Source organism: Homalodisca vitripennis, chromosome 8, assembly GCF_021130785.1.
Source record: "Homalodisca vitripennis isolate AUS2020 chromosome 8, UT_GWSS_2.1, whole genome shotgun sequence".
Lineage (NCBI taxonomy): Eukaryota > Metazoa > Arthropoda > Insecta > Hemiptera > Cicadellidae > Homalodisca > Homalodisca vitripennis.
In genome coordinates this window covers 114,605,432-114,633,017 of record NC_060214.1, presented here as the reverse complement: position 1 = coordinate 114,633,017, position 27,586 = coordinate 114,605,432, and the positions used below count along the sequence as shown (strand labels likewise).

Genomic DNA, 27,586 nt, shown 5'->3' with positions numbered 1-27,586 from the left:
TTGGGTACACGTGCAAGCTAATTATCGCCGCCTTATCGGTGACTTGGGCACACGTGCACGCTAATTATCGCCGCCTTTCGGTGACTTGGGCACACGTGCACGCTAATTATCGCCGCCTATCGGTGACTTGGGTACACGTGCAAGCTAATTATCGCCGCCTATCGGTGACTTGGGCACACGTGCAAGCTAATTATCGCCGCCTATCGGGCGACTTGGGTACACGTGCAAGCTAATTATCGCCGCCTATCGGTGACTTGGATACACGTGCACGCTAATTATCGCCGCCTATCGGTGACTTGTGGGTACACGTGCAAGCTAATTATCGCCGCCTATCGGCGACTTGGGTACACGTGCAAGCTAATACCGCCGCCTATCGTGACTTGGGCACACGTTGCACGCTAATTATCGCCGCCTATCGGTGACTTGGGTAACACGTGCACGCTAATTATCGCCGCCTATCGGTGACTTGGGTACACGTGCAAATGCTAATTATCGCCGCCTATCGGTGACTTGGGCACACGTGCAAGCTAATTTATCGCGCCGCATATCGGTGACTTGGGCACACGTGCACGCTAATTATCGCCGCCTATCGGTGACTTGGGTACACGTGCAAGCTAATTATCGCCGCCTATCGGTGACTTGGGTACACGTGCATGCTAATTACCGCCGCCTATCGGTGACTTGGGCTAACGTGCACGCTAATTATCGCCCGCCTATCGGTGACTTGAGGTACACGTGCAAGCTAATTATCGCCGCCTATCGGTGACTTGGGCACACGTGCATGCTAATTATCGCCGCCTATCGGTGACTTGGGTACACCGTGCAAGCTAATTATCGCCCGCCTATCGGTGACTTGGGAACACGTGCACGCTAATTATCGCCGCCTATCCGGTGACTTGGGTACACGTGCAAGCTAATTATCGCCGCCTATCGGTGACTTGGGGCACACGTGCACGCTAAATTATCGCCGCCTATCGGTGACTTGGGAACACGTGCACGCTAATTATCGCCGCCTATCGGTGACTTGGGTACACGTGCAATCTAATTTATCGCCGCATATCGGTGTGACTTGGGCACACGTGCACGCTAATTTATCGCCGCCTATCGGTGACTTGGGTACACGTGCAAGCTAATTATCCGCCGCCTATCGGTGACTTGGGTACACGTGCACGCTAATTATCGCCGCCTATCGGTGACTTGGGCACACGTGCACGCTAATTATCGCCGCCTATCGGTGACTTGGGTACACGTGCAAGCTAATTATCGGCCGCCTATCGGTGACTTGGGCACACGTGCACGCTAATTATCGCCGCCTATCGGTGACTTGGGTTACACGTTGCAAGCTAATTATCGCCGCCTATCGGTGACTTGGGTACACGTGCAAGCTAATTTAATCGCCGCCTATCGGTGACTTGGGTACACGTGCAAGCTAATTATCGCCGCCTATCGGTGACTTGGGTACACGTGCAAGCTAATTATCGCCGCCTATCGGTGACTTGGGCACACGTGCACGCTAATTATCGCCGCCTATCGGTGACTTGGGTACACGTGCACGCTAATTATCGCCGCCTATCGGTGAACTTGGGTACACGTGGGAAGCTAATTATCGCCGCCTATCGGTGGACTTGGGCACACGTGCACGCTAATTATCGCCGCCTATCGGTGACTTGGGCACACGTGCACGCTAATTATCGCCGCCTATCGGTGACTTGGGTACACGTGCAAGCTAATTATCGCCGCCTATCGGTGACTTGGGTACACACGTGCAAGCTAATTATCGCCGCCTATCGGTGACTTGGGCACACGTGCACGCTAATTATCGCCGCCTATCGGTGACTTGGGCACACGTGCACGCTAATTATCGCCGCCTATCGGTGACTTGGGCACACGTGCACGCTAATTATCGCCGCCTATCGGTGACTTGGGTACACGTGCAAGCTAATTATCGCCGCCTATCGGTGACTTGGGCACACGTGCACGCTAATTATCGCCGCCTATCGGTGACTTGGGCACACGTGCACGCTAATTATCGCCGCCTATCGGTGACTTGGGCACACGTGCACGCTAATTATCGCCGCCTATCGGTGACTTGGGCACACGTGCACGCTAATTATCGCCGCCTATCGGTGACTTGGGCACACGTGCACGCTAATTATCGCCGCCTATCGGTGACTTGGACACACTTGCACGCTAATTATCGCCGCCTATCGGTGACTTGGGCACACGTGCACGCTAATTATCGCCGCCTATCGGTGACTTGGACACACGTGCACGCTAATTATCGCCGCCACTCGGTGACTTGGGCACACGTGCACGCTAATTATCGCCGCCTATCGGTGACTTGGGCACACGTGCACGCTAATTATCGCCGCCTATCGGTGACTTGGACACACTTGCACGCTAATTATCGCCGCCTATCGGTGACTTGGGCACACGTGCACGCTAATTATCGCCGCCTATCGGTGACTTGGACACACTTGCACGCTAATTATCGCCGCCTCTCGGTGACTTGGGCTCACGTGCAAGCCAATTCTCGCCGCCTCTCGGTGACGGGCTTACGTGCAAGCGAGTTATCGCCGCCTATCGGTGACTTGGGCACACGTGCAAGCCAATTATCGCCACCTCTCAGTGACTTGGGGGCACGTGCAAGCCAATTACCGCCACCTATCGGTGACTTGAGCTCACGTGCAAGCCAATAATCGCCGCCTCTCGGTGACGGTCTTACGTGCAAGCCAATTACCGCCACCTATCGGTGACTTGAGCTCACGTGCAAGCCAATTATCGCCGCCTCTCGGTGACTAGGGCACACGTGCAAGCCAATTATCGCCACCTTTCGGTGACTTGAGCTCACGTGCAAGCCAATTACCGCCACCTATCGGTGACTTGAGCTCACGTGCAAGCCAATTATCGCCGCCTCTCGGTGACGGGCTTACGTGCAAGCTAGTTATCGCAGCCTATCGGTGACTTGAGCTTAGGTGCAAGCCAATTATCGCCACCTCTCAGTGACGGGCTTACGTGCAAGCCAATTATCGCCGTCTCTCGGTGACAGGCTTACGTGCAATCGAGTTATCGCCGCCTATCGGTGACTTGAGCTTACGTGCAAGCCAATTATCGCCACCTCTCGGTGACGGGTTTACGTACAAGCGAGTTATCGCCGCCTATCGGTGATGGGCTTACGTGCAAGCGAGTTATCGCCGCCTGTCGGTGACTTGAGCTTACGTGCAAGCCAATTATCGCCACCTCTCGGTGACGGGTTTACGTACAAGCGAGTTATCGCCGCCTATCGGTGACTTGATCTCACGTGCAAGCCAATTATCGCCGCCTATCGGTGACTTGAGCTCACGTGAAAGCCAATTATCGCCGCCTATCGGTGACTTGAGCTCACGTGCAAGCCAACTATCTCCCTCTCGGTCACTGGTTACATGTAAATACCCACTACCGCTGTCTGTTGGTCATTTTACAGTATTTCAATTATATTTTTATCATAACTTGAAGTATTGGAATGTAATGTTTTATTTACCAAGTAAAGGGCTTATTGTCTCTCATTTTACTTATCACGCAAGTCAATAAGTTTCGAGAATAGTATTTGCATAGAGTAACATATTAAATACGTACATTTTATAGTATGTTAATCTGTGCTATATGTTCTCTTCTTCAGGTTTTGATAAACCTCAGACATTACTTGAAGCATGCACGAATATTTAAAAAATATTTTGATAAATAAGTCTAAGTAGTAATTAAAAATAGAAAAGTTGTACGCTATAAAATCAAACTTTCCTGAGATCCTACGCTAAAATAGAGTACAAACAAAGTATCACGACACAGTATAGGTGACACAACACTAAGGCAAGCAGCTGGAGGCTGAGTAGGAAATTCATCGGCACGTTCCGTTAAGTCAGTCGTGTGCGCAGTCTGGAGAAAGAAATAGTCTGGGCATAAACGAGCGCCTAGTGAAGTCAGGACAGTGTGGTTCTACAATAAGAAGTAGGGAGGAATAATGCATGGTGGGGTGAAGATTTGATCTGCTTAACTTCAGCCCAGCATTTTGCCGTTTATCTTTTTGACTATATTCGTTACAGTGGGCTTGGTACAGAGCTGGAAGTTGCTCCACTTCGTAACTATACTTTTCTTTATCAAATACGATATGTTATGAATAAAAATAACATAACCAGTGATCCAGACAAAATAACAATAACCTTCGACCTGTTAGGTTATATTATAGCCTAAGGGCGTTGGATACTGATGTTTGGTAGAATTCGGCTTCCTAACTATAACGCATCTGTCGCCTGTCGGTTATTTCCGTATTACTATGCACCGTAAGGTAACGTGGTCCTGATAGTAAAATTTGTCTACCGTCGACTTTCGGTTGCGATTTTTCCCGTATGGTATTTCCCAAAACAGGCTTCGCCGTGCTTGCATGCCGAATTTTAGATCTACAGATCATTTCACTCTCAAGATGTCCTAATGACAGACTAAACATCATAGATTAATTTAAGGTTTTCTGATGAAATATTTCTAAACATATCTTGCGGGTCCATATGTTACTATATATTATGTTTAAAACTCATATAATTGTGCTTTGTTTGTTTACAACATTCTTTATTCTGCGATATTCTCGTTGCCATCATGGTTGCCCAGAAGACCAATGTAAAAATGTTCGGTAACTTCCAACCAAATTCCTTGAAGTGGGTGACGTGCACCATCACCAAAGCCAAGTTTGTAGGTTAGTTCGTTCTCGAGATATCGTGCGGACAACATAAATACAATTTTGAGATCTGCAATATTCACCAATCAAATGTTCTATTCGTGATGGTTACAGCACGAGCTTTAACAATTTCGTAAGAACTTAAAGAAAGAATCAAAGAGAATAAAAATAGATTGATGTTGTAGATTAGTAATCTGTACGTAACATCTGGCAGCGTGACTGAGCGTTACGTCATCCCCACGTCTTCCACTCGAGTCGGGCGAGTAATTTCATTTTTCTTGCCGTCCCGTGTTGGTTAAATCCCAAATTAGTTTGTAATATTTCTGCTCTCATTAAGATTGTTATCTGTGCACGCTGTGTGGTTTCTTTATTTTTTTTACAAAACTCATATTTTTGTGTTGTATATGAAAATTTACAAAGTGCAAATTGTTTAGACAAGTAATATTCGAAAAAAATGGGTTAGTGCGTCAATAAACAATAGTGCTGTTTGAAACCCCCAAAAGAGCAGTAAATCCTAAACTGTTATCGTGATGCTTCCTGGAAGTTTATAATCTACCCTGATTAGCCAATGTTGGGAATATGGCGGAATCAAAATACCAGTTTCTGAGAACGTTATCGGTCAGTGATAGGTCGGGAATATTGAAATACTGGGACTGTCAACGTTTTGATAGTTATTCATTCAGCTGTAACAACGTTGTAAGGGACACCGATAATAACTTTCATTACGTTTTGAACACGATAAATTCCCGACCCCTAACTGAACTGATGATTGATAATGTTGTTAGTCAGTCAGCTGTTCGGTTATCAGCGAGTTCGAACAGGCCATTAACCGCGTGTCGTCTTTATCACTGAAACTTTATCACTGAAACGTGAACTCGCCACATGCATTTAACGCCAGCTACTATACATTTTCTTCGGTGACTAGATGTGTAATGTGATTGCGATTTAATTTTTCAGTTCTGGTGTAAGTTTGCAAACAAATTAAAATATTTCACCAATGTCACTCTTCGATCTTGACGATGTAATTACAAATTGATGAAAATTAAACCATGTTAGAAAGTAAAAATATGAGTAGTAATATGCACTGTCTTGTTATAATTGCACAATCAATACTGATTCAGAATATAAAAGAATTACGTTTTTGAAATTTAGTTGTTCATCAGGTTTACTATTGTTTCAACTGATATTAACTCCAATAATTATTATGTTTAATTAAAAAAATTCCAATTGATTGGGTTCTGGTTTATTCACATATAAGACAAGAGTTTGATGTATGATCCTGGGGATTATTGCATCGTAAACCAGTCATAAATTTAAGTAGCTGACTCTGTTCTTGAAAGGATTAAGGCATGGGACACAATGAATCCAGCCCAGCCTGATTTATTCACCTTAAATTGTTTTAATTTCTGTAGTATTATCAACGTAAAGAAATTTGTCTTAATTTATATTTCTCGTATTGTCTTTAATTTAAAAGTAAGAAAATGACCAAAGGGATATTTAGGGTACACGAACACTAACACCTCGTTCCTGTTTGGATTTTTATTAGTTTATACAGGTTATTTATTTATATTTGTTGATTAGGCTAGATGCAGTGATCTGTATGGTCTATGAAAACCTAACTAGTGGTTGTGGCAAAATTTTTCTTCATTCATTAAAAAGAGGCGGTCCTGAAATCTAAGCACATAATTAAAAAACAAGGCTTTTTTGCTCCTCATCAAGTAAAAACAGAGAACACGGCGAGCTTGTTCAAGAAGCTCAACAAAACGGTTGTAACTTACCAGTGAGCTCTCTGTGAGATATAATCTACCATTTGACCAGTGTTCCAAAGGCCTGTGTCCTCTTGCCCATCAGCTGATTACAGTATACTAAATGCCCAGATGTCTCCTTGTGCTTCCCGCATATCCTACAAACAGGGTCTTCATCGAAGACATCCATCCTGTGAAGATGCTTTCTCAGATGACAGTGCTGTATAACAAGCCCTGTTATCTGTTTCAAAACAACTCTCTCCAGCTGTAATGCCTCATGGGCACCCTCTCTGGAAGGAGAAGTAACAAGCTTACTCATACTAAGTTTAGGCATGGTGGTCCATCTACCATGTTGCTTGTTCTTTGCCAGGGGACCTGCAATGCGTATCTCCTGGATATCCCACAGAACAGCAATGTCCCCATGAACTTTTTTAATGATACTGTATTGACAAATACATCAGAGGTCTCAATACCTCTGATTCCAATTTGGCCTGGGATCTAACACAGAGTTAAATTGCTGAGTCTACCCTTCAAGAGTAATTCTGGTGTGACCATGACATCAGGTAAAAGGTTTCCTTAAGCCATACGGAGTGAATCGTGTGGTCCCTATAAATCTAGCTAGTGGTGTGGTTGTGGCATCTGTTAGATCAAATGCCATGATCCTTGTTGTCAAGGCAGATCTTGGCAAGGGATGTGTATTAGGTCTACGGTACTCTTAATTTTACAGTGTGGGAAAAATAATCTCAATTTTTAAGTCACCATATACGATTTTAGTTAGTTTATTTTTAAAATGAAAGACGTTAGTTTACTAAATATAGCCAACTAAGTCAACCCTTAAATGTTTTCACAGGTACACCCAGAAAACTCGGAGTGGACCTGTTTTGAACAGAATGCCAGTGTTGACATCAATTTCTTCTTCGGATTTGAGAGTAGCATTGAGAAACTGGCAATGAAGCAGTACGGCGACAACATCGCCAAGGGGAAGGAGATCATCGAACACTTCATGGATGAGTTGAGAACGGAAGGGATCACTTCAGTGCCTCGTTGGGTACGGCCGGCTCACCTCCCTCCGGAATCACCCACGGGCAGGTTAGTTGTGGCGTGTAGGCTTAGTATTTGTACTATGTATATTGGTTTGCCTGCTGGTTGTTTTCCTAAATTTCAAAAAACAACTTTATGTGAGGTCCTATAAAAAACTCCATCTCGTGTAGTTTTGGGATTTTCTTTTCTGGATGCTTTATTTGTGTTTTTATTAACAATCTGTGTACTTAGATTCAAAATTGACTGTTTTCTCGTGGGCTTCAATTGTATGATAAAATGCCCAGGAAGTATTTTGTCAGTAACTGTGTATGAGTTTAAGGTTTCTCTGGATTTACAAATATTGTAATCCTTAAATTTAAATTGTCCTACTGACGGGACAACCACAGAATATATTTTACAGAAATACTTTGTTGATCTCTTGGTGGGTTTACATTTTGTGAATATTTTTCTTTTATTTGAGATGCTGACTATCATTATCATCGGCATCATCATCACATCATCATCATCATCAGTTCATTACTTTTCCTTATTTTATCATTTAAGTTTATTTAGATTAAATGCTTTGTTTGAAGGTTATTTTTGTTTATGTTTATTTTAACCTAGTTTGTAATTATGTATTAGGTTAGTTCTTTACCTGAAGAAGAGATCAGATTGCAGATCTCGAAACGTAGTGTTACTGTTTTCTTGTTTCACTTAACGATGGCAAATGTCCGGAAAAATCCTGTTTCCTTCTAGATTAAATGGCTTCAGTTTGTACAAATTTGCACAAGTTGGCGTCAATTGGTGTTGGAAATTGTTCTGGGATTGAAATTTGTTTGTATAACGGTGCTATCTGTGATCACTTCCAGTTTTTAACTTGTATCCTTCTGTATCAATTCTGTGTGTCATCGTCAAGTGTAAATGTTTTCCAGCAGACCCAACGGCGCTGTCGCAGACTCCTCTAGTCCTACTCAAGCAATAAATGGCTCCCATTCAGAAAAGTGAGTAGTATCTTTGACTAAATTACTGATTTCCCTTCTATCCTCATTGGTAAACAGATTGTCATTATAAATTGAACTCTCTTTGTTTGCAAAGCTATCCCTTATTAGAATTGTTCCTCATCTGATGGAAAAACTATATGATTGATTTATTTTAGTAGATGTTGATCCTATTTAATTCATTATCTCAATTAGATTTTTTTTCAGTGGCTTTTGAATGATTATGCATCTGCCTGCGCACTTTGATTTAAGTCGTTCTTAACCCTTTTCTTTTCCAATTTAATCTTATCCATCAATTTCTAACTACCACCAGTTATTTTTGTGACTGGAATGTTTGTTTTATCTATGTTTGTTAGGTTTTAAAATTATATTTTTTAAACATCCCTTATTTGTTATTTTTAGAGTAACAATGTTTCAATACATTTGTGAATGGGAATGGAATGGGAGAGGAAAGGGTGAATGGGAAATATGGGGGGATGGTCGATTGTTAGTTGATGTTTTGTTCACTTTAGCTTGGCAATCTTGGCTCCCGGAACTTACAAGTGATTGGTCATAACATACCTGTAGATGAATCCTTGAAAAGAACAATAGACTTATTTGGCACGAATTTTTGAGAGCTTAATATTAGATTGTAGAAATTTTGTACTACTTAAAACTCGTTGATATTATTCTACCAGACATTATTATAACTATTAGAAAGTAACATTAAAAACAGTACGCTTTGATGAGCTGAGCTCCTCATCATACAGTAAGGCCTGGCCACCGTGTGATGAGACGTCTCATCAGCAATCTACAATGTGTTAAACAGTAGTAACACAGTTTAAAAGTATAAATGCATTATAAGTTTACCTCTTCTATTCCACTACCTCAAGTAAGTACTTTAAACAACCGAGCAGGGATCCCTTCTGGCTGGTTTATACTTTCCAGTTGAACCTACCACTGGGCACATCAAAAACCGAAGTCACTTCAATCTGGGCAGCCTTATGGATGTCCAGGAGCGGCACATAACTAACCGCAAATGTTGAGATTCTGGGGTTCATGGGCAATTCGATAGGTTCTTGTCACTTCAATCTGGGCAGCATATCCTTACCCATCCTGAATAACCTGTCACTCCAGAAGCAGCCCAAAGGTTCTTACTGGACTAAGTGCAATTTATAAGCTTCTTGTCCTAAGAGCACACAAGTACTTTGACTGGTGATTGCAGTTTTGTCTGTAGTTTTAGCTTGATGGCCTCCTTACATCTAAAACATTCAAGAGTACACCTTGTATCATGGCAGTGACATTCATTGCATTGTAATTAGCTTAATTCTATTAATTACCACCTAGTAGATTTAGCTTTGTCATACTAACGTCATCAACTGATCGTTAGGGAATCGCCCATTAATCACTACGCAAATAGAGAACAGCAGTTGAAAGACCGATCCTTGCGGTACACCATAATGTTCTTTCGAAGCTTTTGGTTTACATAATCATACATTTTAAATATTCAATGAAGTATTATTGTCAGTACATCAAATTATTGTGCCTATTAAAAATTTCAAGTAACTAAAATGTTTATATGTCAATAGAATACATAAAATTTTCATACAGGTTATAAAAGTCAATATGAAATACACAATAGATGTTAATCTGGTAATAATTTTACAGGGTGTTTCAAAAAGAATATACATATTTAAAATGCATATATTTATTAAACTTTAAGACGTACGAATATGAAACCTTTCACGTGTATCTCAAGTTCTACATCTCAAGTTCAGATAACAAATTTTCAATAGGTCTTAGAACAATATCACATTAATACTCAAATTCCTCCCATACTTGAACTAGCATGTGCTTCTTCATAGTTTATTAGCATTTTAAAAATTAAATTGAGTTTCATGTCATTGTTTAAATAATAAACGTATATACACCAAGTCATCCACCATAAAATGGTGTTGTATTTGTTGGGATAGTAAGGTTACCTACTCTGTGTTAGCAATATGTCGCATGTTACAATCTATTATGAGTGTTCTGAGTTTTTTACAGAGTTATTTACTCTGTTATTTTCTAGTTGCCATCATAGTTACCCGAAAGACCAATGTAAAAATATTCAGTAACGCTCAGCCAAGTCACTTGGAGTGACATGCACCATCATCAAACTCAGTGTTTCTTTTATCTTTTTCATCCTTCAAGTTGGTCTTTTCACAACATAAATTCAAATTAGATATATATTTATAGAAACATATGGATTTCTTCCCCTTTTATTGTGTTGAGGACTGGGAAACTGCTGACATGAGTGACCTTAAGTTTTAACAATTGTACATAGCCTACCATTCTAGTCTAATATTTTATATGTTTTATGTTGTAGGCCTTTATATTTATATTTAAATTTTTAGCATAGAGTATATTTTATGTTCCTATTTGACAATATCTATTACAATGTTGTATGTTGTTTAATGACAATAAAGAATTGATTGATTGATTGATTGATTAAACATGTCAACTTAAGTAATGTTGTATGACTAACATGCCTGCTATGTAACTGTTAACTTTAAAAATAACATGACATTGCAAGTTAAATGAAGGTAATAAAAACTAAGATAGTGACCTAGGCTATTTAGTGCTGTGCTTTTACTTGGCGAACTGTACAATAATGTCTCTGAATTTAGTTTAAGAAAATGCCTTTTTACTGACAATCTTAATCTTAGTCATGTTTGTTCAAAACATTTTTACTAGTTCACTTGTCTGTCTGTTTTAGTGTATAATTTTATTTTGAAATAAATTTTATACTGACTGTATACCTTCAGCAATCTGAAAATTAATACTGGTTATGGACGTATGTTGAGCAGTATATTGTTCTAGTTATTGCATGATCAGTAATATCTGTTGTAGGGCCATGTTATAATAGGGTTTAATGATATATAATATATAAGTTTATTGTTCCAGTATGATGTATAGTGTTATAAAGATGTATGACGATGCTATTAGTGTTTATGGATACATGCTGAGAGGTATATTGTTCTAGTGTCACGGTCAGTGATATCCATTGTAGGAGCATGTTATAATAGTTTTTTTATACATGTTGAGAGGTATATTGTTCCAGTTTTTGCATGTTTAGTGGCATGACTTGTATTACCGAAAGTGCCTTTGTTTGTTTGTTTTGTTTTCACACATAAATTACTCAAACGAATCGTATTGACATTTTACATGAACTTTTCCCGGTTCCTGGGATGAATATATGCTTATGCCTCTGCTTATTTTGAAAATCACTGGTCTTTAAAATAGCGAAAAATCCCATCTTGGTCTCTAAAGTTTCGTAATATTAATTTTAAAGACTGATATAAAACTCATCTTAGTTCTCTTTTGACAGAAGTAAGCTTCTCTGATCTGTGTTATATACTTTCTTGATCGGGAAACAAAACAAAATAAACTATGGAACAAAACGTACTAAGAACGAAGTAAATTTAAATTTCCACAAATATACATTCTTGAAATACGAGTATTGTCTTGATAATGGCAACAAGGCAAACTCAAAATTGGTGTCGGAAATATAATTCACTTGAACCAGCAGTAGTCATAAACATAATAGGCATCATATGCATTAATAGGCATCAATGCCTATTAAATTGCATGCAAAGCAGCGGGTTACTACTAGAAGTGCAGATATAACAGACATGTAAAGAAAAGTTAGAACTTTTACTATTCATTTAAAGACTTATGAAACCTATCTAAGTTGTCTTTTGACAAAAGTAGGCTTCTCAGAGCTGTAGATGTATATGTATATACAGGGTGTATATTATGTCTGGAAACACCCAAATATATCCTTTAATAATTTAAATATAAATTTGAAACCTCTTACAATCGTGATAGAGATTGGGCATCTACTTTTTGGAACAATGTTTTGTTATGTCACACCAACGGGGGACGTCCTGCCGAGGGTATCGTGAATATTCTTAATGGAAGCCTATACCTTGTGATACATAATTTTAAAGGTAATAGCTTACTGAATTGAATGCCACAAACCGCATCTCAAGGGAATTATTCTATCAGAAAATAGAGCATTTTTAGTATTGAAAATTTACTGATGTTCAACAATGTAATTTTAACATGGTTCTTGCCACAAAATGTGTTACACTAATTTTTTAGAATTTTTTAAATGTTCAATTAAAATAAAATAAACAATGTATTTTTAAGCTGGTTTCATTAGTACAAATTTACCAGTTTTTATTACAATGAATAAAACTTATGAGTCACTTTCTCTGATTACTTATGAATCTGTACTTGGTGTTTTCCAGTCAGCAGGAAGGTTTAAAGAGACAAAGGTCACTAGCCTATGAGAAACATTATTGTGTTATTAATCATCTGGTCTACAGGTTTCAGTTTGTTGAGCATGGAGCTTTCACTAGACAGGTCTAAGCTTGGGAATTACAAATGGACAAAGGTCATATCATTCCTGTCGAGTTAATCAGTGTCTCTGAAGCATTGCTGTCAACAAGTTATCTAATTACAGTAGTTCAGTTTTTATTTGGCATTTTAATGGAATTGTCTGAAAGAGAACGAATTACTCTGTTGATGATGCGAGGATATGGCGATCGTCAAAGATCTTATCAGGAAGTTTGTAATTTGTTTAATGACACTTTCCCAGAAAGGAATCCCATAAGTGTTTCAACAATATCAAAAACTATTGAGCGTTTTGAAATGACAGGGAGTGTACGTAATCGGCCAAAGTCGGGTAGGATACAATCTGCAACAGATGAAGAACATGCACTAGATGTTTTGCAAACATTTATTGAAGACCCACATACATCGCTCAGAAAAGCTGCACAGCAACATGATATGCACCCTATGTCTTTGAGTAAGATTTTGAAAATTAATAAATACAAACCATTTAAAGTTCATTTAGTCCAACAGTTAAGTGAGGATGATTACGACAGAAGAGTTGAGTTTTGTGAACTTGTGATGCGCAAATGTGATGACAATAGAGATTTTCTGACCAACATACTATTTTCTGATGAGGCAACTTTTTTCCTAAATGGCAATGTTAACAGGCACAATTGCCGTTACTGGGCTAGTGAAAACCCACATTGGATTACTGAGTCCCATTCACAGCAACCACAAAAACTGAACGTATGGTGTGGAATTTTAGGTAACAAAATTGTTGGACCCTTTTTCATCAATGGAAATTTAAATGCCGAACTTTACTACAATATGCTCCAAAATGAAATAATCCCAGCTATTCAAATTGCATCAGGAGAATACTTTGATAATGTATGGTTTCAGCAGGATGGTGCTCCACCCCATTATGAGAGACAGGTAAGAGAGTATTTGGATTTAAGGTTTCCTCATAAATGGATTGGCCGAAGAGGAGAAATCGAATGGCCTCCAAGATCTCCGGATTTGTCACCAATCGATTATTTCCTATGGGGTCATTTAAAATCCAATGTTTATAGAAGAAAGCCTCATAATTTGGAAGACCTAAGAAACAGGATTATAGAGGAGATTGCTTTGATAACTGAAGAAATGTTAGGCAACTCTGTCGAATCATTTTACACAAGATTGGCTCATTGTCAAACCGTAGAAGGAACACAGTTCGAACAATTGCTTTGACACCAAATGCAGGTAAAACGTTTGTTGTAAGACTTTTCTAACAGCATACATTATTTTTTATTTGTAATAAGAAATCAATAACATAAGTATTTCCATAATTGTACTGTAATAAAAACTGGCAAATTTGTGCTAATAGAACCAGCTTAAAATGAAATTTTTGTTTTATTTAATTGAACATTTAAAAAAATGCTAAAAAATTAGTGTAACACATTTTGTGGCAAGAAACATGTTAAAATTACATTGTTGAACATCAGTAAATTTTCATTACTAAAAATGCTCTATTTTCTGATAGAATAATTCCCTTGAGATGCGGTTTGTGGAATTCAATTCAGTAAGCTATTACCTTTAAAATTATGTATCACAAGGTATAGGCTTCCATTAAGAATATTCACGATACCCTCGGCAGGACGTTCCCCGTTGGTGTGACATAACAAAACATTGTTCCAAAAAGTAGATGCCCAATCTCTATCACGATTGTAAGAGGTTTCAAATTTATATTTAAATTATTAAAGGATATATTTGGGTGTTTCCAGATATAATATACACCCTGTATATATACTTTTTTTCTTAATTGGGAGAGAGGTGAAATCACCTTTGAAACAAAAGAATTCTATTACCGGAGTAAATTTAAATGACCATAAATATACACTTTTTAATATATTTTCTTGATCGTGGGAAGTGGCAAACTCGACATAGACATCAGAAATATAATTCACTCGAATCAGAAGGTGCAAAACCTGCGAACTTGCCTGTGAAGCCGAGGGATCTGCTAGTAATAGTGTTTATGTTGAGTGGTAATTGTTCCAGTGTAATGTCCAGTGATATCAGTTGTAGGACCATGATATAATAGTGTGTTTTGATACTTGTTGAGAGGTATAATGTTCCAGTTATTGCATGTACAGTGATATCCATTGTATCAACATGTTATATTAGTGTTTTTGGATACATGTTCAGTGGTATATTCTGTTCCAGTGTGATGTCCAATGGCAGTGGGGATGTGTCGTCTGCTGTAGAATCCATGTCTCTGTGTTCCAAGCCAAACCGAAGGAACTCTGGACAACAAAGTTCAGTAGGTAAGTCATAAACCGAAACAACAAAGTATAAAAGGATCTGACAGAATCATCTCTTGTACTATATCACTTAATAAAGTGTCGTATGACAGTATTTATATGTTTGTAATTTTTTTATTCTGGAATTTTCTCATTGCCATCCTTTTATACCCATAAAACAAACGTTTAATCTTTGGATTCCATAATCATTAGCGTTCTCTCTTGGATCAAGACGAACTTATGCACCAATTTTCAAATCTCTAGGGCATTAAGAGTTATCATGTGAACTTAAAGACATTGACACAAATTTAAGAGTGCCCTGTTGGAACCTTGATAATTTTATTATAGAACTATATAATTAATAAATAAGATTACACCAGAACAAAGCCTTCCACATTATTTGGTTTTTTACTCTTTATATGCATTACTTCAAATTACTTATTCATCCCACTCATGTGTAAATTAATTCTGTAATGGGTTTCAAATTAATAATTCGTTGAGCATTAGTAAAGCCATCTCCCTGAGACCACTTGACCTATCCAGTTTAATTCAAAAGTTCTTTATTTGTTAACTTATTTTGATAAGCATTAAATGGCTCTCAAACAAATTTCAACCACGGACTTGAAATTTGGTATAAAGCCTCATTTCTAATTAGGCAATATAGAATTTGGTAATGATGCTTGTCCCTCTATTGGTTTTGGCGGAGCGTTAAGCGGCCTAAAGATAGTCAATATTATTGCGCAATATTTTGGATATGAGCAATTATATTCATGGTGAAATGAAAAATGTCTTTATTTATAGAGATGAAATTATAACTAATAAGTCCTCTCATCCACGAAACCTCTAAACACAAATAAAGAAAGTAAAATATAATCATTCCTTTTACAATATCGTAACTGGCATGTAAAACTAAATTACGTTTAATAATTAATTACGATATAACATAAAAATGTACGTTTTAAAATTTAGTATATTGATGGTGTGTAGACGATATTGAAAAGTTGTGCAATGTGTGGTGTGATTGACGGAAAGATAGAAATATATTGTGCAACCAGGAAAAAAATTGAGCCACCTGTTGTCAGCATTGTGCAATATCAGTCATTTTGTGGGATTCACAGTTTAGGTGATGCTCAATTCAGTTAATTTTGGTCGCTTCACACAGTCCTCTCGTCAACACTCCGGTGCCGTCATGGGTGAAAAGAGTTCAGAAAAATAATTTAATTTAGATTTTATCGAAGCATATTGTAGCCTTCTGGCTCTTTAGGATGTGAAGAGTAGGGATTACAGTAACCGTGCGAAAAAGGCAGAGCAGTATGATGTGCTGTTGGAAAAATACCACGAAAATTGCACTCACAAAACTCTGGCGCAAATAAGCAGTATGAGTCTGCACAGCACTTCCAGGAGGTAGCATAATATACCAGCCGTCTGTGCTTGTGATTGCGAAAAATACTGTACAACATTCAATATCGCCTGTAAACGATTCAAGTTTTTGCACAAACCAAATTTTTCCACTAAATTATTAAATGAAAATAATGATTTATTCCAATAATAGAATACACATGGTTAACACAACTTAAAAAACTCTGGAATGACTGACCACTTTTACAAGTAATGTGGTCAGTTAAAACAAAAATATAAAAACAAAGTTACTTCTTGAGTCCAGGTCTAATGTTCATGTTGCTGCCAGTTAAGCCGCACTCTGAGGCGTCTGTCAGACTTAGCTGACTCTATTCCATAAGTTAAGACTTATACAAAACTAACTAAAACTACAGTATACAAATTATGCATTACTCAGATTATAAAATATGAAAGGACAGCTAATTATACTAAAACAAAAAAGTTCTTAAAATATTATTTACATTAAAAAGAATAAAAATAAATAGTTAAGCATTTAGGCCAACATCTGTTTTTAAAAACGCAATATCGTGATGACTAAACAACCAAAGTTTTACTTTCAGACTAAAATACTTTATATTATTAGTTTCTTTAATATGTTGAGGTAATCTATTAAAAAATGATGGTCCACTATATATAAAAGAATGTTTAAAAAATGATTTATTTACTTTATGCATTCTGAAATTTCTTCTATTTATACTTCTAGTTGCATATAAAAGATCAGTCGTTCCGGTATTCCCACTCCGTAAATAAAATAACCTTAGAACCTTAAATACGTAAAGATGTTGAATAGGCAGTATTTTTAAATCTACATACAATGGAAAAGAACTGTCTCTCTTTTTCTTACCTAGTATTATTCGTAGAAAGTGATTTTGAACAACCCTTAATTTGCCTATTAAATAATTATATGTCCCTCCCCAACAAACTAATCCATATTGCATTCTAGAATCAATTAAAGCAAAATATAAAGATCTTAATAGGTCTGTGGAGCAAAAATTTTTCAAAAAGTAGAATTTCCTAATCGATGATTTTAATTTTGACAAAATTTCTTTAATATGTTACTCCCAATTTAGTTTTTCGTCTAATGTTACTCCTAGATATTTGAAAGTCGGCACTTTAGTGATGTCATCGCAACAACAATTTACCATTAAACAATCCATATCGTGATATTTTAAATCTGTTACCAAGTCAAATCCCTTAAAGGCGAAATTGACATACTTTGTCTTATTAACATTAATGAACATTTTATTTATTGAACACCATTTTCTAAGTGACCTCAAATCGTCAGTCATGTCATTAGATAGGGTTTCGATATTTTTATTTGAATAGAAAAGAGCCACGTCGTCTGCAAAAGCACTGGGATTTCCCTTAAAATTTATCTCTAACATGTCATTTATAAAAATTAAAAACAATGTAGCAGAAATTACAGATCCTTGGGGAACCCCGGCTGTGACGGGTAGCGGCTCACTGAGACACTCGCCCACTCGGACTCGCTGCTCCCGGCCCGTGAGAAAACAACGGAACCAGCTGAGAGCCACTCCCCTCACACCCGCGGCCTCCATTTTGGTTAATAAGATTTCATGATTTACCAAATCAAAAGCTTTCCTAAAATCAATAAATAAACCGGTCGATTTATTACTACAATTTAAACTATTATAAATTAAATCCGTTACATTAACAAGGGCGTCTTCCGTCGATTTACCTTTTCTGAAACCGTATTGATTTGGGTTAAAAAAAACTGAAATCATTAAGATACTTTACAAGCCTTAATTTCATTATTTTTTCAAAAATTTTAGAGAAAACCGATAAATGGCTGATGGGACGCAGGTTGTCCAGTTTTATTGAAGTTCCTTTCTTAAATATTGGAATTACAACACAAGCCTTTAATTTATCTGGGAAAATCCCACAGCTAAAACTTTGATTGATAATGTAAACTAAAACAGGAGATATTATTTCTGCTATACTTTTGATAAGACTCGTATTGATATTATCAAATCCGGAGGATTTCTTATTTTTTAAGCCTTTTATAATTGCCAACACTTCAAATAATGTAGTTGGTTCTATAAAAAAAGATGCTAATCTGTTTCTCAAATTAATATGGCCTGTCTGAGTACAGTCTACTTGCACCGAAATAAAATGTTTGTTTATTTCATGAGCAACAAGGCACGGGTCTGTTACGGTTTCTCCATTATCTAACTCAATTCGATCAATACTTTCGGTCTTGCTAACTCCTGTCAAATCATTAATAATTTTCCATTGAAGTGCTGAGTCGCCTTTACAATCTAAAATTTTTTTGCATAGTACGCTTTTTTTACTTCATCTACTTCATTCCTAAGATTTTGACTAAAACGATAAAAGTATTCCTTAAAAGTTCTGTTATACGGCATTCGTTTAAAAATTTTGTACAGCTGCTTTTTCCTATTTAGTTTTGACAAAAGTGTGTTATTTATCCATGGAGTTATGGCTTTAGCTCTTTGTAACTTGGTTACTCTATTTACAGATTTTTTACAACTACTTATCACATTACACAACATATCATGGAACATATTAAAACCTATATTTACACCATTTTCTTTGTAAACTCCTGCAAACGTTACTTTTTGCAGTTTAATTTTTACTAAGTTGTAGTCAATAACAAATTTACTGTCTGAAAATGTCTGTGGGCAGCCGTCAAAATATTGTGCAACCCATAGGCTGCTTTAGCGAAGTCGGTAACTCATGCGAAATGTCTCAAGAATGAAATCTAAACTTTGCATGTCTTCATTTCTAAGTATATAAGATAGAGTTTCATAATGGTGTGTGTCGGATTTGACTGAACATAAGCAAAGTCTATACATCAGGGGAATATCCCAAAACGAATTGAGGTAAATACTTGAAGTTTTGTATACTTTGCTATCACTCCCAAGGCTGATAAAACTTCCCTTCTGTCTATTTGGGGGCTGTGAACATTTCTGTCTTATTGTCTATTCTACTGTCTGTTTGTCCGCAGAATGTCTTGAGAATGAAATGAGGTAAAGACTTGAAATTGTGCATGCAACTTCAGCGAAGCCTGATAACATACTCCTACCTAGTTTATTATGAAGATAACTTGTTAAGTGATTTATTTGGGGTATAACTTTTGGTAATCAGGTGTGTGTGACAGAATGCCAGTACCAGCTGGACACAGACTACATACAGAGGTACCTGGGCGAGCTCACCCCCATGCAGGAGTCTCGGCTCATCCTGCTCCGCAAGTGGGTCTCCCAGCTCCAGAAAGGAAAGGTAAATCCCAATGCAGTTTTATCACTCACTGCATGAAATAAAATTTGTGTCAATATATTTTTGAAATTTTCTTTACAATCTGAAAGGCATTCATCTACTGGAAAAAATGTGCGATATGTTTCAATTCAACTAAGTGTTATAAGTTTTCTATTGTTACTAATTTTATGACTACATACCAATTGTATTAGTGGGTTTACGACTGTATCAACTGGCATGCTGGCTTTAAATATTTATTCAATGCTCAGAAATTCCTATTTTTCACAGTTTGATTATTTTTATAATTAAACTAGCTGTTTCCCCTGGCTTTGCACGCTGTTCGCAATCCTTGCCCGTGTATGAGCATTTCTAGTTCAAGTAAATTATATTTCCAACGCCGATGTAGAGTTGGCATTGATGTAATTATCAAGAAATCCGTCAAAAGTGTGTTTTACTCATTCATTAACTTTATTATAAAGTGGTCTAACATTCAAGCTTTAAGTTCGACCATAAATTTATTTTAAAGACAAATATACATCATAACTTATTGCCTTGAAATAGTGTTTGGCTGTTTAATATACGTAACTGTCGCGTAATTACAGTTTATAATGTGCAGGCTTTTTGAAAACTTTTTTCTTTTGCAGCGCCACCTGGTGGTGAGTTACGTCAATGGGCATATCATATAAACCTTCAACGTGGGAAAATACATATACGTTCAAATTTTCATAATGATTGGGCTCATAGTTTACGATTCCATAAAGGACAAACACACAAACATTCATTTTTATATATATAGATTGTTTGTTGAAATCTACCAGAGCTATCATCATGGAACTTCTCAATTATACTTCTTTGTATTGTATACATGTTTCTGTATGTTATATTAAACATTTTTGTTAAATAATCCGAATAGTATAGTTATTAAAATTTATAAAGTAATTTTTTATGTGCATAAGTTTAAAGTGTGTTTTACATCTGTTTGATAAATATTATTATAATTAAGGTTTTGAAGAAGGTGAAGGTAAGAGGTGGAATGATTAAGGTTTTTTTTATTTGAATTGGCACTAGATGGCACTGTCTAATTACAGAAGAAGGTCTTTCTGTTTATACCCTTTATATTTTGTGTATTTTCTTTTGTATTCAGTAAGAAAATGTTGTAGATGGCACTTAAATGTTCCAAATGATTTCCCCCTTAAATTTAACATGTTTGTTTTCAGGTGTTTGTATCTGTTAAGCAACATTAAACTAGAAAGACCTTACCAAGCTACCAGCCATTCTGAATATTACTCTCTCCACAAATCATACTTAAAATAACTTGAAATGTTTTTTTATAACGAATATATATATATAATTTATAGATCAACTAATTTTAGGTGTAAGAGTATTTTCATTGCAGGCACACATATGTGCCACTTGGTCTATAGTATGTGAAAACTATGTTTTTATTACCAGCTGACACATTATAAATGTGCCTCCTATAAATCTGCTTTAATTATAATATTGTAGGAGTTATTTATTAAAGAAATCACTTCTCTAACGTTTAGGTTAGAGTTATTTCTGGAATATCAATCGACAACACGTCAGCTGTAATGAAAATGTAAACAACAGTGGTACCAACTTACACAGTATACAAAGTTTCAGGCCTTTATCATACACCAGACCAAAATAAATAATTTATTAAGGGTCTGGGAAAGTCAGTATTAGAAATTTGTGTCACTGGTCTATTAAATAATTTGAACAAATTACGATAAGCTTCGTTAGAATAAATCTAGATTTCCTAAATCTATATTATGTACTAGACAATGTTAATAGTGTAAAATTTAAAAAGGTAATCTCAATTCTTTAACAAGACTAATACTCTTTAATTGTACAAGATACATACACTCAAGCCACTGAGATACAATATAATTGAAACTGGTAACCTATTAACCCTTTTAGTGCCAAGCATAATTTGTTACAGTTATACTGAAAGTGCCAGGCCTTCACACACCTGTCTGTACCAAGATTGCCAGCCACTTTTGGCCAAAAATTACTCATTTTCTTTAAAAAAACTCTAACTGGACCATTTTTTAAGATAAATTCCTATTTCTTTTTTTATATTACTCCTAGATAATTGTATTTTTCAAAAATATAATTAATTATACAACCAAATTTGTTTATTTATTTTTTTAAGGTAAAAATATACTCAGTAAAAAATAAAAAGAATATATATTTTTTGAGTTTGACTTGAAATACAATACAGAAAAAATCACATTAGCACAACATTAGGTACATGACCCAATTCCTCATTTAATTCTGAACAAAATCTCAAAATTTGAAAATGCTAAATTAAAAAAAAACATGTAAAATTTTACTTACCAGGAAAACACTCCATTTTGTGAATTAAATGTCAACTAATGTTTCTGGTTACTATAACAATATTAGTTAGTCAACCTTGCAAATATTTTCACTTTTCATTATCGTATCTTGTTTTTGAAAGAATAAAAATTAATTGTTCACTTATAAACACTAAAAATAACAAGTAACTATTTACATATATGTACACATAGAAAAATCATAAACAAAAACTCAGCAGAAGTGTGAAGGGTAACACTTTGTGTGCACCCCACTCTTGCACTTAACACACATATACAAGGATTTTTTTCTTTTTCCTCCTCCTTTAGTGCTCTCAACACTACAAACACAACAGTTTTTTTTGCTTGTTGTCTCCAACTTTTTCAAAAAATCGTCCAACATTAGTATGACCACTACCACGGTTGCTTGCTGCAGGTCTAGGAGAGGTGGCATTTTCCTGCAACTGAAGCCACTGATCACCTAGCTCATCTACAATGCTCACCAGAAATTCTAAATGTGTTACAGGCTTTGTGGTGTTTAATTTATACAATATGTATGCATTTAACAACATTCTGGAAAAGAGATTAAATGTTACCTTTTTCCAAAATTTAAAACTCTTCCTGTCGTCCAAATACTGGTATAGCATTTGATCTGATCCGTCTACACCTCCCATATTTTTATTGTAATTCCTAATCATTTTTGGTTTTGAAGATATGACAACGACATTTCCTCTCCGTTTTGACTTACGTTCTGATGCAGCAACATCATTTGTAGACAATAACAGTTAACCTGCATTTTTTGTCTGTAGCCAAGCATAATCATACTGCTTTTCCTGAGATATTTTGTTTGGCCAACTTTAAATTTTGGCTTCATTTGAGGAGGAATGCCCTTACGATTATGTCTCAGAGTTCCAGTTATGAAGGTATCCTTAGAATATAGGTATTTTGCCAATTTTAGAGAGGTAAAAAAATTGTCTACAAAGACATGGTATCCCTTGTTGAACAAGTTAGCCATTTTCATTAGTGTATCCACTACAGTAAAGCCTAAACCTTTGTTTCTTAGTGTTGTCTTATCATTAGCCTTAGCCCCTTTGTAAACAAAAAAACTGATACAATAGTGGGTAGCAGCATCACACAGCATCCATAATTTTACTCCCCACCGGTGATGTTTTTTAGGCATGTACTGCAAAAGTTGTGAGTGTGACTTGGTTGCAATCATGCTCTCATCAATTGATACATTTTTATCAGGTGTAAAATACAATTTTGAAAGCCGGTTCATATGCTCAATCAGTGGCTTGAATCGATCACATGGATCATAGTTTTGGTCGCCTGGCTGTGCTAAGTTTGTAGTGTCCACCAAATGAAAAAATTGCAATATTGCTTGGAAGTGGTTTCTTGTCATCATTCTAGGAAACCAAGGAATCAGTTGACTTTTAAGTGTACACCAAAATGAAGCAATAGTGTTTTGTCTTTTTATAGCCATATTCATCAATATAAGAAGGAAAGCTTGCATTTCATTGATAGTAACTGGCCTCCAAGATTTTAGCCTACTTTGAGCTTTCATTCTATCCCGGTTTTTGTCAATAAATTCTGTAGCATACGTATTAGTAAATTGGACCATTATTTCAATTAAAGGAATGGTGAAGAAAAGTTTGAAATATGAACTTGGAGGGGAGTTTTGTGGAGGGCAGTGCTTGACTCCCGGCTGTTCCATAAAACTTACGGAGTGATTTAGCCTATGTTCAGTGTCATTGGTTTCATTGACATCAACCCAACCAGATCCATCCTCAGATTCTTCTGAAGAGCTATTGTTTCCATCCCTATTGATAGGCCTAGGTCTGGGAGGTACCATTCTGTGGGCTTGTTGGTTAGGCCTAGCCCCTTGATGCCGTGGTGATTCATTTTCAGACGAATCACTATCAGATTCACTCGATTCTGTATCAATTCTTATATTTATTCTATTTAATCCTAGTCCCCGAATACCTGTAGAAGTGGTTGGTCTATTAGGATTGAAAGTGGGGTCTTCATCACTGTCGTCAACAACTGAAGGTGAACTTGACACTTTTTCATGTTCTGAAATATCACTCACAAAACTGTCAGAGAGATAATCATTTTCTGCAATTTGAAGTATTGTGTTTTCACTAACTGGTGAATGGGAACGTTTCATGGTTACACATAAGAAACTAACAGATTGTACTACAATCAAAACATTCACAAACAATGCAAGTACAACTGATCACAGCTGACAATCAGCAACAGGTGATAGAACAAAATAAACAGATTAGCCAACTTGAAAATCAAAATACGGCTATTATGTTTGGTCGTATGAATTAAACAAAGTAATAATTGGAAAGATTGTTTTATTGTGATTCCAAAACACTACTGATATGTTTATTTTAATTACTAAATATATTTTTAATCTTTTTTTTACAAAACGTCCTAAAAATAGGACGCTGGCAATCTATGCATAAACTGCCTACGTCCTAAAAATAGGACGCTGGCAATCTTCATACAATTATCCAACGTCCTAATTTTAGGACGTTGGTACTAAAAGGGTTAAATAATTTCTGTTGTTTGTATTGGTAACTTTTCATTGTTTTACTTAATCATAATCATGTGGTTAAAATATTTACCAGTTAGACTAATTAAAAAGGGAAATTTATTGCATTGTCAGAGCGAACATGTGTAAGAACATTTCATTCATGTGAACTCTTTATAGTTACAGTTCTTAGATAAGAAATTATGTAATTGAAATGGGCAGTAATTAAATCGGACTCGTAATAAGAGTTCAATGTTCATTTCTAGTGACAGTTTAACTTCTGCTCGGATATCTGTGTGTAGGTGCCGAGTGATACGATGCTGCTGAGATTCCTGCGTGCGCGCGACTTCAACGTAGAGAAGGCACGCGGGATGCTGTCAGAATCACTGACGTGGCGCAAGAAACATGCGGTGGATCGTATCATCGCAGAGTACCAGGTGCCGCAGGTGGTAACCGACTACTTTCCTGGAGGCTGGCACCACTCGGACAAAGGTGAGCCGACTTAGTTCTTTTTTAAATAAAAATCTTTATGCAATGAAAGTTAATAAACTATTTACATTGAAATCAAATCAAATCTTTAGTTGATCGTAACAATTTCACATTGTATGGCAAACGTCAAAATTAATTCTAAATTTTAAACTCTCATACCACATTACCACCACGTCCAAATTTACATAATTTTCTATACATTCCAGTCTCATTCATCCTTCGCCAATCTCAACCCAATTCCAGCGCTGGAGTCAGTTATCGAATTGGGCGGTCTCCCAGTTAAACGCCAGAAACTCGTCAACACTGTAGAATGTATTTGATACCAGAAAGCGCTTAAGACGAGCTTTTGACACCTTGGGCGTTAGGGCGTTTTTCTTAGAATTTGGCAATCTATTGATGAAATGAACACCTGCCTGCGAAGGCAAGTGCTCATAAACCACCGTTCTGTGTCTTCCAGTACGGTAGTTATCTCTGCCTCTAGTCTCATACCTGTGTATGTCACGTTCCCTGATTAGGGCACATTTAGACAAACAGAACAAAGATGTTTCTAAAATGTAGAGGAGGAAGTCTTCGTCTTCCTAGAGTACATTTAGAGCTCGGAAGGAAGAGTTTCTCCTATTTCGGGCCAAAATTGTACAACGGCCTTCCCGATTGCCTCAAAAGTCTAGTCAACTTAGCTTCATTTAAGAAAAGTATTAAAACTAAATTATGTGATTAGATTTTGTTCCTGTAAGTAGCCATTTAATATAGTTTCAATGATTTATTTGTATGTAGTATTTAATGTTAGCTTAATTTAAATTATAGTATTTTACGTATGTTGTAGAATTGACTTGAGTTGTTCTGTAAAGAAGTTTGTATACTTAGAAACGCTCTAATAAAAAGACATGTTTATTTATTTATTAGAGACTGGGCAAAGTCAACAGTTGCAAATTTTTGAATACTGTCCTGTACGACTCTCTGAAATTCAACTTTGCGATAATACAAATCGCTTTTTTTGCAATTTGAACACCCTCAGGCAAATTGAATACTTGTTTTTTACTTGAGGAGTGAGTAGCTGAGAGTAGAGTTTTGTATTTTCATTTACACGCTTACAGAGCTATGCAAATTTTTGAATACTGTCCTGTACGACTCTCTGAAATTCAACTTTGCGATAATACAAATCGCTTTTTTTGCAATTTGAACACCCTCAGGCAAATTGAATACTTGTTTTTTACTTGAGGAGTGAGTAGCTGAGAGTAGAGTTTTGTATTTTTCATTTACACGCTTACAGAGCTATAGACCTCATAACATTTTTTTGTTTTAACAAAGTCAGTTTATTTTGTGTGGGCATATCTTTTAGCGTCGCTAATCATGAATCTGAACTAGGTGTACAGACATTTACCACATTGAATGTACATAATAATGAGGGGTTTCATTGGCCTTTTTTTAAAGGAACGCACGAAAACTTTTTTTGTTTTGTTTGTTTTTGACGATGAAATAATTGTGAAGGAAAGAAGATTTTTCCGGACATTTGCCATTGTTCAGTTCTATTTGGTTGGCAGGTGAGTGCAGACCTATTGTGACCTGTATTCTGTTCAGTTTTAATAATTAGTGTTTAGTTTTTTTAAGTGCATGTTTTAGAGTTACTGTGCATGGAATAGACACACAACATGGTGGTTGTGCTTCCTGACTTGTGTGTGTGTAACAACGCTTTGGTATGTTTTGTTTACTTTAACCTATGTTGTAGTTAGATTAGGCATTCACCTGTGACAGAGATCAGATTGCAGATCTTAAAACATAATGTTAGTAATTTTATTGTATTACTGAACGATGGCAAATGTCTAGGGAAAAAATACTGTTTCTTTCACAAGAAACATCTCATGCCTTCTCTCCCAAACGAGTCAGCCAATCACAGAGTCATGAGATCTGACTGCTGATCAGTGGGAGTAATATATGTATTCTTCACAACACAGAGAATAAAGTACAAGGTCAATGGTTCATACTAACAATACTTAATTATTATAATTTGTATTCTGTATGTACAAAGTGTTGACCGTAAATAAATCCTACTTGCCCTTTCCTCCTTGAACAGCATATTTCGTATCAATCTGGGAATCTGAAAAATAAATTCATACAAACTTAGACCTAAGAGTTATACGTGTTAGGAAAACGAACCAGTTGTTAGTGTTCAGGATAAAATTAATGTAAAAAGAAAAACCTAAGCGGCCGGCCCGGCCGTGTTTAAAATTCAATGTTTTGTCTTTAAATAAACGACCTGCACCATATCATCACTCCTAGGAAGTTACCCAAACTAGAGACCAGGAGAGAAGGGAAGTACCCAGATGTATAAGTACCAAGTTATTTTCTTGAGTGTTTTTGGTAAGTACACCACTTCAAGAAACATAAATTGTGTAGGTGTGTATTGTGTAAAAACCTCCAGATGCGTATTTGTACTACTTGAACCTTTACTTCAAATACTTCAATACTTGATAGGGTTGGTAAAGCACATCG

General features: G+C 36.7%; 1 protein-coding gene across 3 annotated transcripts in view; it reads left to right on the top strand.

Moving 5' to 3' along the window:
* The window catches only part of LOC124367934 (SEC14-like protein 1), a 111,888-nt gene that overhangs the window by 69,119 nt on the left and 15,183 nt on the right, over positions 1-27,586 (top strand). The window contains exons 4-8 of one of the 3 annotated variants that reach the window (XM_046825144.1): positions 7,301-7,539; positions 8,406-8,471; positions 15,027-15,127; positions 19,641-19,759; positions 24,910-25,099. In XM_046825144.1, the coding sequence (XP_046681100.1) occupies positions 7,301-7,539; positions 8,406-8,471; positions 15,027-15,127; positions 19,641-19,759; positions 24,910-25,099 (715 nt within the window). Of the gene's footprint in view, positions 1-7,300; positions 7,540-8,402; positions 8,472-15,026; positions 15,128-19,640; positions 19,760-24,909; positions 25,100-27,586 lie in introns of all 3 variants that reach the window. The other 2 variants (XM_046825143.1, XM_046825145.1) reach the window with 2 other exon arrangements.